At 43.0% G+C, this 17,034-nt stretch overlaps 3 protein-coding genes across 4 annotated transcripts in view; 2 read left to right on the top strand and 1 right to left on the bottom strand.

The window, feature by feature from the left end:
- The window catches only part of MINDY2 (MINDY lysine 48 deubiquitinase 2), a 689,230-nt gene that overhangs the window by 182,424 nt on the left and 489,772 nt on the right, over positions 1 to 17,034 (bottom strand). The gene's annotated exons all lie outside the window — the stretch shown is intronic.
- The window catches only part of MYO1E (myosin IE), a 568,767-nt gene that overhangs the window by 166,860 nt on the left and 384,873 nt on the right, over positions 1 to 17,034 (top strand). The gene's annotated exons all lie outside the window — the stretch shown is intronic.
- Positions 4,286 to 15,816, top strand: LACTB (lactamase beta; the record flags this gene model as incomplete). Its single annotated transcript, XM_042471772.1, has 6 exons — positions 4,286 to 4,435; positions 5,607 to 5,673; positions 9,549 to 9,739; positions 10,475 to 10,808; positions 12,288 to 12,453; positions 13,376 to 15,816. Coding segments are annotated over 6 exons (1,467 nt in total), but the record flags the coding sequence as incomplete, so codon positions are not given.

Below are 17,034 nucleotides of genomic sequence, written 5' to 3'. Positions count from 1 at the left end.
TATTATTATTATTATTATTATTATTATTATTATTATTATTATTATTATTATTATTGTGGACCTCTTTAAATGCCTCCAGGGCTGACCCAGAGAGGAGCGGGGAAAGGTTGTTTTCTGCCCCAGAGGATAGGACCAGGTCTAATAGTGTGAAATTACAGGAGGGTAGATTTCAACTAGCCATTAGAAGGAACTTTTTGACAGTGAATGGTTCAGCAAGGGAACGGATGGCCCAGAACTATAGTTTCAGGTCTAATGGTCTGAAATGGTGAGGTCTCCTCCTTTGGAGGTTTCCAAAAAGAGGCTGGACATATCCTTGCTGGGGATGATCATCTAAACTTTGGTCCTCTAGATGTTTTGGACTTCACCTCCCAGAATCCCTGACTGTTGATCAAGCTGGCTGGGGCTTCTGGGAATTTAAGTCCAAAACATCTGGAGGACCAAAGTTTGGGAATCGCTGGTCTACATGGAGATCTTGGAGGCCCGGGGGAAGGACTTGTCAAGGACTCAAGCTGATAGATGTTGAGCAGCGATTCTCAACCTGTGGGCGTGATCCCTTTGAGGGTCAAACGACCCTTTCACAGGGGTCACCTAAGACCATCAGAAAACACATATTTCCAATGGTCTTAGGAACTGAGACGAAAATAATTTTGTGGTTGGGGGTCACCACAACAAAGGGTTATGGCATTAGGAAGGTTGAGAACCACTGATGTAGAGCAACGGTTCCCAAACTTTGGTCCTCCAGGTGTTTTGGACTTCACCTCCCAGAAGCCCCAGCCAGCTTGACCAACTATTGGAAATTCTGGGAGCTGAAGTCCAAAACACCTGGATGACCAAAGTTTGGGGATTGCTGGTCTAGATGGAGATCTTGGAGGCTCAAGGGCAGGGCTGGTCAAGGAGCCAAGCTGTTATACGTAGAGCAGTGGTTCCCAAACTTTGGTCCTCCAGGTGTTTTGGACTTCACCTACCAGAAGCCCCAGCCAGCTTGACCAACTGTCGGGAATTCCTGGGAGATGAAGTCCAAAACATCTGGAGGACAAAAGTTTGGGAGTCGCTGACGTAGAGCATGGCATCCCCAAATTTAAGAGGTTGTCCACTATGGGTAGGAAGCCAACCCATGAAAGTGACCCTTATCCAGCCCTACACTGGACAGTGCCATCTCCTTGTGTTAGTCATCACCCAAGTTGTCTGGGTCCATCTCAGGCCCAGTCCAAGATGTTTGGTGAAAGAAAACCCAGAGCTTGCTAAAATTACCTTTTCTTTGGCTGGAGGATTTTGGAGAGTTGACTCTCTGCATATGCGTATGCGCATGCCTTCCAGTCACCTCTCGACTTATATTTTCCCAAGGTTTTCGTAGGCCAGAGATACTCAGAGGTGATTTTGCTGGTTCCTTCCTCTGAACTGAACAAGAATCCAAGGAAGAAATCCACTATGAGAATGAAATTGTTGCATTCGTGAAACCTAAAGACATTTATTTGGAATTAGAAGCGTAATTCCCAGGTTGCTAAGGAATGCAGCAGGACAAATTGGGGAGCCTAATAAATTATTATTGTATTTATTTATATCCCACCCTTCTCCTGAAGCTGGGACTCAGGGCAGCTTACAACATTAAAAAAAACACCATATAGTTAAAAACCATACAAAATAGTATATTAAAATAGAATTAAATTACTACAATAACTAAAACAAATTCAATTCTAAAAATCCAATTTAAAAGTTTAAAAATGCTTATAACACAGATAAAACAATATGACAGCACCCCATCACCTGCCTTAAAAACTTTCCCCAATATAGGGAAATATATAGGAAAAATATAGGGAGAGGAAACGCCGCACGCGGTTTTGTCATCGCACATAATCTGCCAATGTTTATAAAGTCCCACTAAGTGAATCCAGGCCTGGTTTGGATTACTTTGGCGCATGATAAATGGTTCTGTTTTATTGGGAAAATAGTAATGAGAATTAAAACAACAAATGCCAAAATGGATCCCAGCTGCTCTGAATTTGATCCCACATCTGGAAGGGGTTGGGGGGGTTTGTTGGGTTTTCTGGCTGGGGGGGTTTCTGGCCCAGGGCCCAGATGGATAGTTCAGTACACACTTGGACACAAAGACGGGTGTGAAATGAAACACACTGCTTTGCACATTTTTGGGATGCTGTGCTACACCTCTACCAAGCTCCTTGGCTGAGTGAGGAAAACAACCTGCCCTCTCAACCCTTTGCCCTTCATGGGGTGTTCTTAAGGGACATCATCTTAAGGAACATCACCATTAGAGGGTCATGTTCCATCTTGTTTGAAGGAAGCAGCAGTTAGACTGCTCCTGAAAAAACCTTCCCTTGCCCCCTGGATATGAAGAACTACAGGCCAGTCTCTTTACTGCCATTTCTGAGCAAGGTGATCCAGAGAGCGGTTGCTCTTCAACTCCAAGCTGTCTTGGAGGAAACCGATCAACTTGATCCATTTCAAACTGGCTTTAGGACGGGATTTGGAGTTGAGACTGCCATGGTCGCCTTAGCTGATGACCTCCGTCTGGGCATCGACAGGGGCACTGTTGGTGCTACTGGACCTCTCACCGGCGTTTGACACTATAGATCATGACATCCTCTTGAATCACCCGAGAGGGTTAGGGATAAGAGGCACTGTGTGTGAGAGAGAGTGAAAAGGGTATAGATTTCAAAAATTTAAAACGCACATTTAAATGTTACATATATCTAAATTTTCATAATCTCTCTCTGTGTGTATACATATATATGTGTGTGTGTGTGTGTGTGTGTATATATATAACATATAAATCTATGTATATATATACACACACACATATATGTATGTGTATACATATATTATATATTACCACCACACATATTTTTATGTTGTGTGCGTGTAAGGAAATATAGAATCACCTAGGGTGGAAGAGACCCCAAGGTCCTCGCCGCAATAAAGTAAAACGGGAAAAAAAAAAGAAAGGGAAGAAGTAAGAAAAAAAAAAAATAAAAAAAAACGGATACCAAAAAGCGTGATATGAAAACGGAAAGAGCGAAAAGAGAAAAAAAGAATTAAAAAAGAACAGGAAAAAGGGAAAGAAAAAGGGAGGAGAGAGAAGATAGAGAAAGCATAGCAAACAAAAATACAAAGGAGGGAACAAAACGAAGAATAGGGAAGAGAAAGAGGGAGGGAGGAAAGAAAACCATAAAAAGATATACCACTCCCCGATAATAACACGTTCCCTAGTCTTCTCACTGAAACTCCATCTCCACCTCCATCCGCCCGTATTACACCCTTTCGCCTCTCGCTCTCTAAATACCTCTACTGAGGAAGGCTACTCCATTACAACTCCTGAAAGCAGTGTGTTCCCTTGGTGGAATACCCTAGACTGTCAGAATTTCCTCCTAATGTTGAGGTGGAATCCCTTTTCCTGGAGCTTGCATCTATTGCTCCATTGGTGTCCTATTCTCTGGAGCAGCAGAACAAGCTTGCTCCCCCTCATTTTCAACCCTCAAATATTTAACGGAGCTATCAATCACATCTTAACCCTTTTCTGATGTGGTGATATATTATGTATGTGTGTGTGTTGTGTGTATATAATATTATATACACACACACACAATTATTAATTAAAAGTAATGTTAAAAATACAAACCTTAAAAGTAAAACGCACATTTACATGTTACAAAACTACATATACTATATATTCTTGTACACATTTAATTCAAAAGCTGTGTGTAGAGATATATATATACACACAGAGAGATCTTGATTCCTAGGCATGTTATACCAACCTTAACTTTCATTCAGACATTACACTGGTACATATATTGGTGCGTGTGTGTATGTGCACTTTTAATTCATAATCTGTGTGAATTATTTATTTTGCGGTTATATAGTGTGTGTGGTGTGTATTATACACCACACACTTATCTTAGATACAGACATAGATACAATCCTCCTGCTCACTCTCTCCTCCTGCTGCCCTTTCCATCTCGATGCGCTCGGCTGGCGATACACTGGCCTAGCGCCCGCCGCCTGCCTGCGTGTTTTTGCTCCGCCGGTGCTCAGCTGCTCCTGCCTGGCGCGTCTCCTGCAACGCGGCGGGGCCTACTACTGCTACGAGGCCTGAAGCCTGAGCCTAGGCCTCAAGTGGCGTCGGAGGCCCGGTCTTGGCCCTCCCTGAGCGGGGCCATGCTGCGGGGCTTGTGGGCGCTAATGGAGGGCCCTCCTCGGGGCTCCGTGGCGCGGACCCCTTCTCCTCCTGCTCCGTTCCCTCGGTGGCGGCGGCTGGGCGCGGGGCTGGGTTGGCGGCCGTGGCGCGGTGGGGGCCTCCCGCGGTGGGGACGACGAGGCCGGGCAGGAGACAGAGGGACAGAGGAGGAGAAGAGGGGGGACGAAGGGGGCTTCGGAAGGGCCCGCGACCGCCAGCAGGGACCTTCTGCGAAGGGTCAAGGTGGGAGCAAGGAAAGAGAGCTCCTGAGCATACGCAGAGGGCATTTCCCATGTATAGAGAGGAACATATGGGGCATACTGAAATAAGTGACAGCACTTGCCCATAGGGAAACCCTACTTGGATACATTGAATACTTGCCCTGTGCTTCCCTATGGGCAAATATTCTCCTGTGATTCCCTATGGGAAAGTACATTTGCTTTGGTATGTCCATATATCACACACACACACACACACACACTTTTATATATACACACATATATACACAGACAGAGAGATACACACACACACACACACACACTGTTATGTTGTATTTATTATGTTGATTTGTTTTAAGGAGAGAGGGGATAGTGGGATTTATTTTATTGTATTGTAAGGACTTTATCGATGTAAGCCGCCTCGATCTTATCAAATCGCCCCCTAAACATATGCAGCCCCATGGGACTCCCCAGCACCACCAAAGGTATCTTTAAAAATGCTCCTTAGCAAATACAGGTACAATTTGAATGTTATTTCATTTATTTGTTTGTTGCATATGTACAAAAGAGTACTCTGGGCTTATGCAGAGTTTACTTTCTCCCCAGATGCTTTAAAGGGGTGAATGGCAACATGATCTTGCTGGGCATATGCAGAGTTTGTTTCCTCCAAGGGGATGTTTCTCTCTGTCCACTTATGGTGACCCCATGAACTTAATAGGGTTTTCTTAGGCAAGGGATCCTCAGAGGTGGCTTTGCCGGTTCCTTCCTCTGAAATTTTGGCCTGTTACAGACTGCCAAAATAAAGCTGCTTCGGATCTCTTTGGAGGTATGCTATTTAAATGATGCATGGGTCCTATGAGTACGGAGGTCGCGCCAAAGCCACACTCCATTCCTAAGCACTGGAGTGCAGCTTTGGTGCAGGTTCTGCATTCTTAGGATGCATGCATCATTTAAACAGCATGCCTCCAAAGAGACTCGAAGCAGCTTTATTTTGGCAGTCTGTAACAGGCCATAGTCTAACAGCATTGGTGGCCTCCCTTCCAAGGATTAACCAGGGCTAACCCTGATTTCTTTCCAAGACCAGCCAGGATCTGGTGCTTTTATAGTATGCATACTTATTTTCCCCTGAAGATTTAATGGTTCACACCTTCCCCTGCCTGTTTAGAGAAAACCAAAATGTTATTTTATTTCAATAGGATGAAGTGGGAGCCCCTGGGATCGTGATCGGAGTCTCTGTCGACGGAAAAGAAGTATGGGCAGAAGGTGAGTATTGTTAATAAATGTTCCTTTTACATCAGACACTTTGATTGTGAAGGCATCTTTAATCCAAGATGGTTATTGAGAAAGGTTAGATCTGTAACCGTTATGAAGATTAAAGATGGTTGTTCACTGGTGTGCCTTCTGTAGCTATTTCGAACTGGAGGCAGAGAGAAAAGAGAAGCAAGAATTGCTCAGATTTCTGTTATCTGAGTTATCAGCCTACATTTCATACAAATGGTGCCTCTGGACTTGGCAGTTTGCTCACTGACCTTTGGAGCAATCCTATCCCATCACGTGTTTCCCTCTCTTTCTCTCTCTCTTGCTGTTTTTCCAGTAAACGTTGCTGGTAGGAACTGGATGCTGTAGTCCTGCAAACACTACTTAGATTGTGTGAGGCTTCAAGTATTGTTGGACTGCAACTCCCATAACCCCCCAGCCAGAACAGCTAACGGCGAGGGTTCGTGGGGATTGCAGTCCTACATCTGCCATATGCTTTGTGGTATACAACATATTCTTAAGCAGAGCTTGAAACTAACTAGTTTCAAATAGCATATTACATACTGTATATGTATGCAGAGAGATCTTGTAGCACCTTTGAGACTAACTAAAAGAAATTGGCAGCATGAGCTTTCATAGACTTCAGTCTACTTCCTCAAATACATCTGAGGAAGTAAACTTTAGTCTACGAAAGCTCATGCTTCCAATTTCTTTCTTTCTGTTAGTCTCAAAGTGCTACAAGATCTCTCCACGTACTGATTCTACAGACTAACACGACTATATCTTTGAATATTGCTGTATATGCTCATGTATAAGTCTAGAACCAATCCAAGGTGTTGGTTATCACCTTTGAAGCCCTACATGGCTCGGGCCCAAGTTACTTGCAGGAACGCCTCTCCTTACACAATCCGCCCCACACTCTCAGAACATCAGGGAAGTACTTATTGGAACATCATAATACTAGGTTAATGACAACTTCCCATAGGGCATTTACAGCTGTGGTTCCAAAATTATGGAATAGCCTATCAGAAGAGATCTGTCTCATCGAAGAAGGCACTCAAAACAGATCTCTTCCGGCGGGGTTATCCACCGGACTCCATATAAAATCTTGTGATGATGTTCCACTCTCGACTCTGATTATTGGCTACTGATGAACTGTTTTTTTAGAGAACTACTAGGAATGTGGTAAATTCAGTATTAGTGTTTTATCAATTGTATTTGTATTATTGTATTATTTTATTGATGTAATCCCACCTCGATCCTTGGGAGAGGCGGGAAATATAAATAAACATTATTATTGTTGTTATTGTTATTGTTAGAAATTTTAGTCAAAAAATTGACCCAAAAAACCTGGATTGACTTAGGTCCAAAACACACTGCAGAAATAATCTGGTTTGAGATGGCTTTAACTGCCCTGGCTCAATGCTAGGGAATTCTGGGAACTGTAGTTTTGTGAGACATCTAGCCTTCTCTGTCAGAGAGCTCTGGTGCCACAATAAACTACAATTCCCAGGATTCCCTAGCACTGAGCCAGGGCAGTTAAACTGAATTGTTTCTGTAGTGTGTTTTGGACCAGGTCATTGTAAGTACTGTTCCTCAACTCTTATCAAAAAGGGAAACATCCCTTTCTCTGAATGGTGAAAGCTGAGAGCTTAATTTGTCCAGGAAAGCCTAAAAGAAGCACTGACGCCTTGAATTCTGTCCCTCATGGTGCAACCTCTGGCCTTTTTTAATGCCTGGGAGGGAAAATGGTGGCGGTGGCAGCTCTTTGGCGCTTCCCCTCAAAGAAAAACATTTTGGAAATGCTGCATACTTCTCAGTTACAGCTGGATAACATTCATATATGACTGTATTCAAAACATGGATACAGTATAATGCAAATGTTAGCTTGTGTCAAAAGCCCAGGTTGGCCCTTTTGCATTGAATGAATGACTATAATTTTACGCTGCTCCAATTTCCCCCAAACCCTTCCCTTAAAAACCAGGGAGTGTTGTGTCCATTTTGAACACCTACTTCTCAAAGCCAAGTTTCACCATTCGTTTTGTTTCTATGTTGTCTCTGACTCTTCTTTGCCTGCACTGTACCTTACCTTCAGAATAAATTAAAGAGTCTGTAAAATCTCCAAGAAGCCGTGGGAGTGGTGTTGGGGAAATCTCTCTGGTGAGCCTGATTTATTTTGTAATGCACTGTGAATTTACAAATTAATATTGAAATATGTGTAGGGTGGGAAGGTGGCAGTGTGAATCCAAATCACACCCCGAAGTCCTGAAAACTCTTGTGTAAACATGGGATGTGAGAAAAGGAACGTAAAAGTTGATGAGAGACAAAACGGGCACAACTTTCTCAGGAAATTCCAGGATGCTGACTCCAGATGTTTGTTCTGTGGGGAGTTTGTGTGGCAAAGGGTGGTGGCATCCCTTAATTCTGCTTGGGCAGGTCTGACTTGTAGTGTGACCCAGAAAGGGGGGTGGGCAGGAGGTAAGTCTTGACCTACCAGCAGATCCTTGGGTGGCTTTTAGTGGATCAGCAGGGGCAGCTGACACCCAGTTTTGTTTTGTTTTTAAAGTAACAGCAACAGAATGACTCTCCCTTGTCTGTCCAAAATGTCAAAAGGGCTTGGTGTAACCACAGGTGGGTGTTTTTGTGGAGGGACTGTGTGTCCTGCTGAGTTCAGGTACTGTACTCAGAACAAACCTTTGGGCATAGAATCCTTTAATCCCAGGTGTACGTCTTTTCCATCCAGCTGCTCTTGGTGGATCTTCGGCCCCTAGTCAGGAAAATCCACTGGTCAAGCCTAAAGTATACACATCTCTGACTTAACAGCAAGTTATTTTCACTTGTCAAGACAATAAATCTTCGATATTTTTGTTAATACCCATTTTTGTATTAGTTATAATTTCCTTGCATTTCTTGCATTTCAGTGCCATCTGACATCGGCATTAATTCCTTACCCCAGGTATAGCTGTTCTGTCCCCAAATGCAATTTTCCTTCACTCCTCCAAATTTCCAGCATTGCAGTAAACTAAAACTTCAGTTGAGTATTTAGAAATACAGTTGAACTATCCAAAGGAAAGGGGCAGGCAGAGTTACCAATACACCAGAGTGTTTGTGCCCTAGGTATGAACAGTTCTCAATTCCTCACTATCTGCAATGTAGAAAATGTGGGATGGAAGAAAAAATTAATTTCTTTGTGGAGGGCAGCATTGTTATTGGAGGCAAGGCCTGCATTTGCTTCCACCCTTTAGCTGCATGCTTGCCCTCCCACATCATTTGTACTTATTCTTGCTAGTTGACTTCATGCCTCTCATGAAATGGACTGAATCCCTGTTACGTTGGTTAATTGATGTCTGTATATTGTTACACAGGGCATTTCCACCAACATTTTTTGTTGATTACTTCAGTTTCTATTCTTCACCTTCAAACAGTTTCATTGTTTACTAAGCAGTTATAGGTCTGCCTTCCTAAGCTACAGCTACACTGCAGAATTAATGCAGTTTGACATACTTTAACAGCTATGGCTCAGTGCTATAGGTTTAGTAGTTTTGTGAGATATTTATCCTCTGCCAGAGAACGCTGATGCCACAACAAATTAAAATACCATAATTCCATAGCGTTGGGCCATGGCAGTTAAAGTGGTGTCAGACTGCATTAATTCTCCAATACGGCAGCAGCCCTAGATGAGCCAACTTCTTAACAACGTGTTTCAGTGCTCTTCAGTCCTTTGCCTTTATTACGACTGCAGCTGAAGAGCCATGTGGACTGCTGTGGAAAAAGAGAGGTATTTTGAAGCATTTGTGTCAGTTTGATTTTTTGGTTGTCACAGAACTCCAGCTGCAGGGCCTGAGATACTACTGAAAAGTAATGTCCTCGTTCCCTTCAAGGTATGGGTTATGCTGATGTGGAAAACCGTGTGCTCTGCAAACCAGAAACCGTCCTACGCATTGCAAGCATTAGCAAATCTCTAACTATGGTGGCGGTGGCAAAGCTGTGGGAAGAAGGAAAGCTGGATTTAGATGCTCCAGTGCAGACATACGTTCCAGAATTTCCCGAAAAGGAGTATGAAGGTAAAAAGGTAAATACCAGACCTTTCATAAATGTTACTTGCTATCGTGATCACTAGGCACTCTTAAGTATATAGTCAGTTGCCTCTAGCATATGATGAATGGTAAACAGAATGCTTGTCAATGAGAAACAAGACATTTTTTATTCCCAATGTAGGTAGTTAATACTTTTATTGGGGTGGGGATTCCCTCTAGCAACTTGTTTACTTATGATTTACTTATTTATATCTTGCTTTTCTCCCAAATGAAATTCAGAGCAGCTTATAATATAAATAAAACAGAACATATAAACTCATATGAAACATATAAGTTTAGAAAGCATTAAAGAGTACATTCAATTAAAACACTGATTTTAAAACATTAAAAATTAAAATAATTAAAACAGATTGCAAATTAAAATGGCACACCAAGTGGTGGTCAGCCATGGCTAGAGTCCTGATTAGACAAGGTTTTTACTTGCCAGCAAAAAGACAACAAAGAAGGGAGCAGATCGAGGGAGTTCCACAGCCTCCGAGTAACCACTGAGAAGGCTTTCTCCCATGTCTTACACATGCATTGTTTTGTTGACCATAGTGAGGTTAAGTTGCCAGCTGGTAAATGGCTTCATTTGCACAAGCCTCTCTTCTCCACACCCCAAGCACCGGACGTACTTTATGGCTGTAATAATTGTAACCTGCACTGGTTTTCCCATCACAACGAATTTGAGCCATTGTCTTTTTTTGTGTGTATGGTGGTGGGATATCTAGGTCACTGTTACAACAAGGCTGCTGGCTTCACATTTAAGTGGGATTCGTCACTATGAGAAGGACATTTCTAAAGTTAAGGAAGAGAAAGAAAAGGCCAACAGAGCCCTTAAGACTGCAAAGGATTCCACAAAATCTGCCCAGAAAGAGAAAGAAGACAGGGACTCTGAAAAGAACGACCCGGTCAAAGCCAGGCCAGAACATGAAGGAAGCAACACCAAGAGTGGAAAGAAGAAAGGGGAGTTTGAGCAGGAAGAGTATTATTTGAAAGAGAAATTTGATCATGTGATTGACTCCCTGAATATATTTAAAAATGATCCTTTATTCTTTAAACCAGGTGAGTTGCTAGTAGTCTGGACCCATCCTCCTTATGGCAGATGTGTTGCCACTGTGCAAAGTGTCAGAATTGTGGTGACTTTTTTGTTTCAACAAAATCTTTTCGCTGGACAAAGGATTTAACCATCCTTGCCTCTTCCAGAGCTAAGAAAATTTACTTCCCTACAAATTCTAGTGTTCCCCAAGCACTGCTCATATATTTATTGTGAATTATGTCCTTATTTCCAGGCTGTTTTCCCCTCATAAAATCCGCCTCTTAGGTGTAAATTTTATATGAAACATGTGATGGCCACTTCCATGGGGACCTGAAGAGATGGAAAGATTATAGCCCAGTGGTATAAAAAGTAGGAAGAGGGGGGAAGGGGAGGAGGAATGGAATATAGCAGTGTCTTTAAGACTAGCTGGTTTTTAATTTAACATGAGCTTTCATAGATATGAATCCATTTCTTCAATTGCAGTATAGGCCTTAAAATATAAAGCATATTTACATAATTGTGGGAGTGGGATGGAACGTAATAGGATCCAGAAAGATATAAATCGTGTCCCTTGATCTAAACTTTCAAAGACCTAGGTGAGGTGATACAGGTCTTTCAGAGTTTTACAATTGTCAGTGTTGATGTGTGAAAGCAATACATCTCAGCTGTCAGTTTCCAAGGTTTCAAAATCTTCTGTGGTAGAATCCTTGCTTTGCATGGAGAGAATCTGTAGCTGGGATTGATGGGGGAAATACTGTGCCATCATTTCTTGTGGGTTTTTCAGGCTATGTGGCCATGTTCTAGAAGAGTTTCTTCCTGACGTTTTGCATTAGCCTCCCAGCCTGAGGCCTGCCATCCGCAACAGAACAATGCACATGCAAATCACTCCTGCATTCCCAGGCTCACACAGCATATATATACCCAACTTTTTCCAGGCAAGCATTCTCTGAAGATGCTAGCTACAGATGCTGGCGAAACGTCAGGAAGAAACTCTTCAAGAACATGGTCACATAGCCCGAAAAACCCACAAAAAATGTGGATGCCGGCCATGAAAGCCTTCGACTGCATACTGTGCCATCCTTTGAGAGCCACTGGCAATCAGTATAGACATACCTCAGTTAACAAAGGAAGTCCCAATGTCTCAGTGGAAAACAATGGCAAGCCTCGTTATGAATAAATCCGTCCAAGAAAACACTATTTTGTGATCTAGCATATCTAATGGCCTGAGTTCTGGACTGGAAAGGCTTGAGACTAGGGTTTCAATCCCATGGAGATCCCCTGAGTGTTCCTGGGCAATTCACCCTTTCTCACTTTCAGAGGAAGGCAGTGGTGTCAAGCATCCTTTGGATAAATTTGGCCAAGAAAACATCAAGAGAGGGTAGCCAAAGTCAGAGTTGACTTGAAGTCACATAACAACCACATCAAGACTAAGGTAGACCTTGGCTAACCTGCTGCGTTTGTGTGTAACATAAACAGTGTGTCATACTAGCCTTTCTTCTCTCAAGGTAGTCAGTTCTTGTATTCAACTCATGGATTTACCCTTCTGAGTGCTGTTGTGGAGAGAGCCGCGGGTCAGAAATTCACAGACTACATGTTGCAAATATTTCGCGACCTAGACATGTCAACAACAGGACTGGATGATAATGAGCCCCTGATATACAACAGAGCGAGGTAAATGGTCATTCAGTCATGTCCTCTAGGCCTGCCAGAATTGTTGCTCATTTGTTTTGTCTATGTCCTCCTGAGCATGGAAGTTTCTTTATAACAAGGTAGACAAGTCTGAGAGAGTAGGGGCTGAATTAGCTCCCTTGAAGACCTTGGAAGGTCACACACCCTTCAGAAATAATCACACACACACCCATTCCCTCTGGTATTTGTGAGAAGCTATGCTTTGGGGCATCTCAGGGCTTTTTTTGTGCCAGAAGAGACATTTTTGGGCAGCAGGAAATGGCCAAGAAATGTCACTCCCTGTTTTTAAAAAGGCTGTGGCTAAAAATGGCCCAGAAGAACTCTAAAATCTTGCAGAAATGCCCCATGTCCCCAATTCTGGTGGAAGCAATGGGATCCTACTGAATCCACTTGATTCTGGCCTCAGTGTTAGCACTAGGGGAAAGTGATGGGACTATTGACATACTGTTCCAATCCAAGCAAAAGGGTGGGAGCAGGGTGCAGAATGTGGTGTGATGCTTCTGCACTGTTGGGAGTGATGTCTGAGAGAGCACTGCCATCTTGTGGTTTCCTATGAATTTCCCTAGTCTCTAGATGTTAGTCTTCTCTGACTCTCATTGACTTACTGTCTGACTGCACTGAGTGGGGTGATTTTAGCCTCTTGACTACTGAATTTCTTTTGTGTTTTTTCCCTCCTGCTTTCTTAAACTTTGCAGATCTGGCTTTGCTGGTGGGAAACTATCAGAGGTTAGGGGCTCACATTGACCCTCCCCAAGAGGGTTGTACCGCCCTGCAAATAGATATATATATTCAGAAGCTTTGCACTTTACTCACCCCTAGTAACTTATAATGCACCTTCTGGGGAGCCGGACTGAGATGCTTCTTTTTGTTTGTGAATGAGGATTGTTTTCACCTCCCCTTCCAGGTATTACATCCACAACAAGAAAGGCCGGCTGGTCAATGCACCTTACGTGGACAACTCCTACAAGTGGGCTGGGGGTGGATTCCTGTCCACTGTGGGCGACCTCCTTAAATTTGGGAATGCCATGCTGTATGGCTATCAGCTTGGGTCCTTGACAAGCCCTCCCACTGGACAACTGCCTGGCTATCTCAAGCCCAGCACCATCGCCATGATGTGGACACCCCCCAACACAGAGGCATCCCGGGACAAAGATGGTAAATATGGGCTGGCTTGGTTTGTTGCGGAAAACAAGCAAGTGTGCGGTTTCTGCAGGCACCAGCGTCACCACGCCTTCCACACCGGTGGGGCAGTGGGTGCTAGTAGCGTCCTTCTCATTCTTCCTGAAGAATTTGAATCTGAAGTTACAAGGGGTCTCTTGCCGGGTCCCCCCCGTGGTGTGGTGGTCTCCATTATTTGCAATATGCAATCGGTCTCCCTTAGCAGCACTGCCTTAAAGATTGCAACAGAGTTTGAAAAGGACAAGTTAGCCCAGTGGACTGGTCCAAACAGCCCCCTGGACTAAGCAGAGTTCCTGATGAAGAGTGGAAAGTACTGTACACGCTGGCTATAAATGTTCACCAGCACCGAAAAGGAACCTTGTGTGCAGAAGTGCCCCCAATCCTGTGAGAACTTGCCACTCGGGGAAACCAGCTGTGTGGGTCAGACAATGGCTTTTTAAACAAGGGTGTTTTTTTAAATCAAAGTGTCCCAAACGTAAGTTGCCAAAAGCACTAGCAGTCATTACTCTGCCACATTGAGCCAAGCCTAGATGCAAACAAAATTGCTTCAGCTCTTTTCTTTTTCTTGCCAATGCATTGAGTTAAACTTGAAGAAATGCCCCCCTTGAAAACCTGTAGTGGTGATCTGGCATGCATAGGCAGGGATCCTGTTGGAGACAGCAGCAATGGTTTGTTAGGCTCCTCAGCAAAGAGGGTTCCCTGGCCATGAGCACTTTGGCATCCAACACCAGTGGAATTGGGACTTTATTCCCTTCCCACTGGAGCCCACTGTGACATTAAAAAAAAAACTCCTCCAGAAAGTTTTTCAGCCTTCTGGAGCAGATTAATGGAATGGGAAGAAGGCTGAAGGCATGGTGGGGCAATAGGGGGATCCCCAATTCTCTGGATGGCACAGAGGTCCGCTGTGAGTTGTGGAGGATTCCAGTAGATCTCAGCGGATGCTGTAACCATTGAGAGGTGGTTGAGAGGACAAATGTAGTGTAGTTCTAAACTGTTATACCACACTGTAGTACTGATCTTGGCCATAGTCAGATCTCTTGTGTGCTTTTTGGCTTTCCAAATTGTGTTTGAAAGGCTGACAATAATGCCAAAAGCCCAGTTGTGCACGTCTGCAGATAACCCTTGGGGAAGATCAGCTGTGCCACCAGTTGCCACCATAACAGAGGAAGAGTGGAGATCTCTCAATTCAGGATTTGGTGTCTGCTTTTTAAAAGGAATGGAGGTAGGCAGGAAGGCTGGGGAGAGGGCTGCCTCAGGCAATGATCCCTTTAGTCTTTAGCCAAGGAAGGCCTGAGTGAGTTGCTTCCAGTCTCCTTCTGGCTGAGGCTGTTGGCAAGGCTGGTTCTTAGGAATTTTGCCAAAATGAATCTTTCAGATATGACTTGACTTTACAAGACACTTTCAGCACAGACTGGGCACCATTATTCACTTAATGCAATTAGCGGTGCTGTTTTTAATGAGCTGTAGGCCTAATAATCGTTCTCTTGACTTAAGAGTTGACTGAAGTTTCTTGGAGCAGTTCACGCTCCTATCTGCTGATCATGGTAGCAAAATTACCTGTCTTCAGGTCGGCAGATGTGTAGTTATCACTGCTTGACCCAGGTGAAATTCACTGCAAACATTTGTGCAGCCTTTGGACTAGAATCAATATTGCTGTTCATGAAAATTCCCTTATCTTATTTTAAGTTTTTAAACACTGCACCCATGCTTTTAGTAAGACAGGAGACAAGTGTCTTAAACGTTTTATGCGTTCTTTCAAAAGCTTGCCTTTCTGTGTGCATTTACTTGGATGCACACCTGCTGAACAACTGAGACTTACTTCTGAGCAAGCATGCATGGGTTTGGGTAAGAAGATCTTAATCTTGCATTTTTTTTCCTTGACCAGTTTAAAGCTATCTCTGATGTCTCTTTATTGATGGCATTTGCACCATACAGGTGTCCAGGATACCTTCAGTTCTTTAGGCATGCCTGCCATTAATCAGAATAGACGCTGTTCAGTTGAAAGTTTCCCATGCCTGACACCAACTTTGTTTTTGCTCCATCAACCTCCTATTTTGGCCAATCAGATATACTTACTCCTGATTGTGTAAAATGCCCATTTGGATTTTTTTTTTTGGTAACAGTGACTTTTTATATCCTTAACTAATAAACATCTTACATCACTGACATATTGTTTGAATTGTTCACTGTGGGTTCCGCTCCTATTGAATTGAATCTGTCCCCTTTTAAAGCAGGCGGTAAAGACATGGATAATGGGATCTGAGCGATCACTTTGCTGTGAAGTAGAAGGCCTTCATGGCCGGCATCCATCGTTTCCTGTGGGTTTTTCTGGCTCTCTGGCCATGTTCTGGAAGAGTTTCTTCCTGACGTTTCGCCAGCGTCTTCCCTGAAGATGCCAGCCACAAGAGGCTGACAAAACGTCATGAAGAAATTCTTCCAGAACATGGCCACAGAGACAGAATTGCTTCTTCCTTCAAGATGGGCATAGCAATGTTTGTAAAAGCTGTGTGAGATAGCAGTGACTTGGAAAGAAGGAGGGGAAGGTAAGACACACACAAACTGTAGCTAAACCTACACAAACCGAGTTCATAGCTGTATTCGACATTCAAGTTTTCATAAACGATCCAACTTTTTGAGAGCTACGAGTCTGTATCTGAAATCGTACCTGTAAGAAACAGGAACCCACTCGCCTTTACATAAGGAACACATGGAAATATTGTGTGTGTGTGTATATCCAGGGCATGTGGGTATATGGTATATGAAACATAAACTTTAGCTGTGGGTTTATGTCTTTTTAAATTGTGTGGCTATACTCTGCCTGGAGCCTTGAGGAGTATAGAAATAAAAATTATCATCATCATCATCATCATCATCATCATTTATTATTATTGTTGTTATAGTACTGTATATAATTATATCATTGCTTTTATTAAAATATATATTTTATTATTATTAGTTTATTATATATTTAATAATAATAATAATAATAATAATAATTTAATCTTTAGACGGTTCCCTTCTCCAAGATGTCCCATTATTCCAAATTTATCATCATCATCATCATCATCCTCTTCATAAAAATGTATTATTATTACTATTGTTATATAATATAAATTATAATGATGATAATAATGATAATGATAATAGTTAAGGGGACCATCCTCAGACTCGGTCTCCTCATGCAAGAAGCGCCATGATTCGAAACGCTTCTGGTGCCAAGCATTTCTATTCAGGAGGAAACAGCCCTGTCTGCATGATAGTCCAGTGTTGCCAACAAGCCTCAAAGATAATTCCCCAAACGTTTGGCCCAAAACTCACCAAATCCCCCCGTATCTCACCAAATATTCAGTCAAAATCCCCAAAAAGTCCCCAGAATCTTAATAT

Source organism: Sceloporus undulatus, chromosome 6 (genome assembly GCF_019175285.1).
Source record: "Sceloporus undulatus isolate JIND9_A2432 ecotype Alabama chromosome 6, SceUnd_v1.1, whole genome shotgun sequence".
Lineage (NCBI taxonomy): Eukaryota > Metazoa > Chordata > Lepidosauria > Squamata > Phrynosomatidae > Sceloporus > Sceloporus undulatus.
The sequence above is the reverse complement of the archived record's forward strand: the minus strand, read 5'-3'. Positions and strand labels throughout refer to the sequence as shown.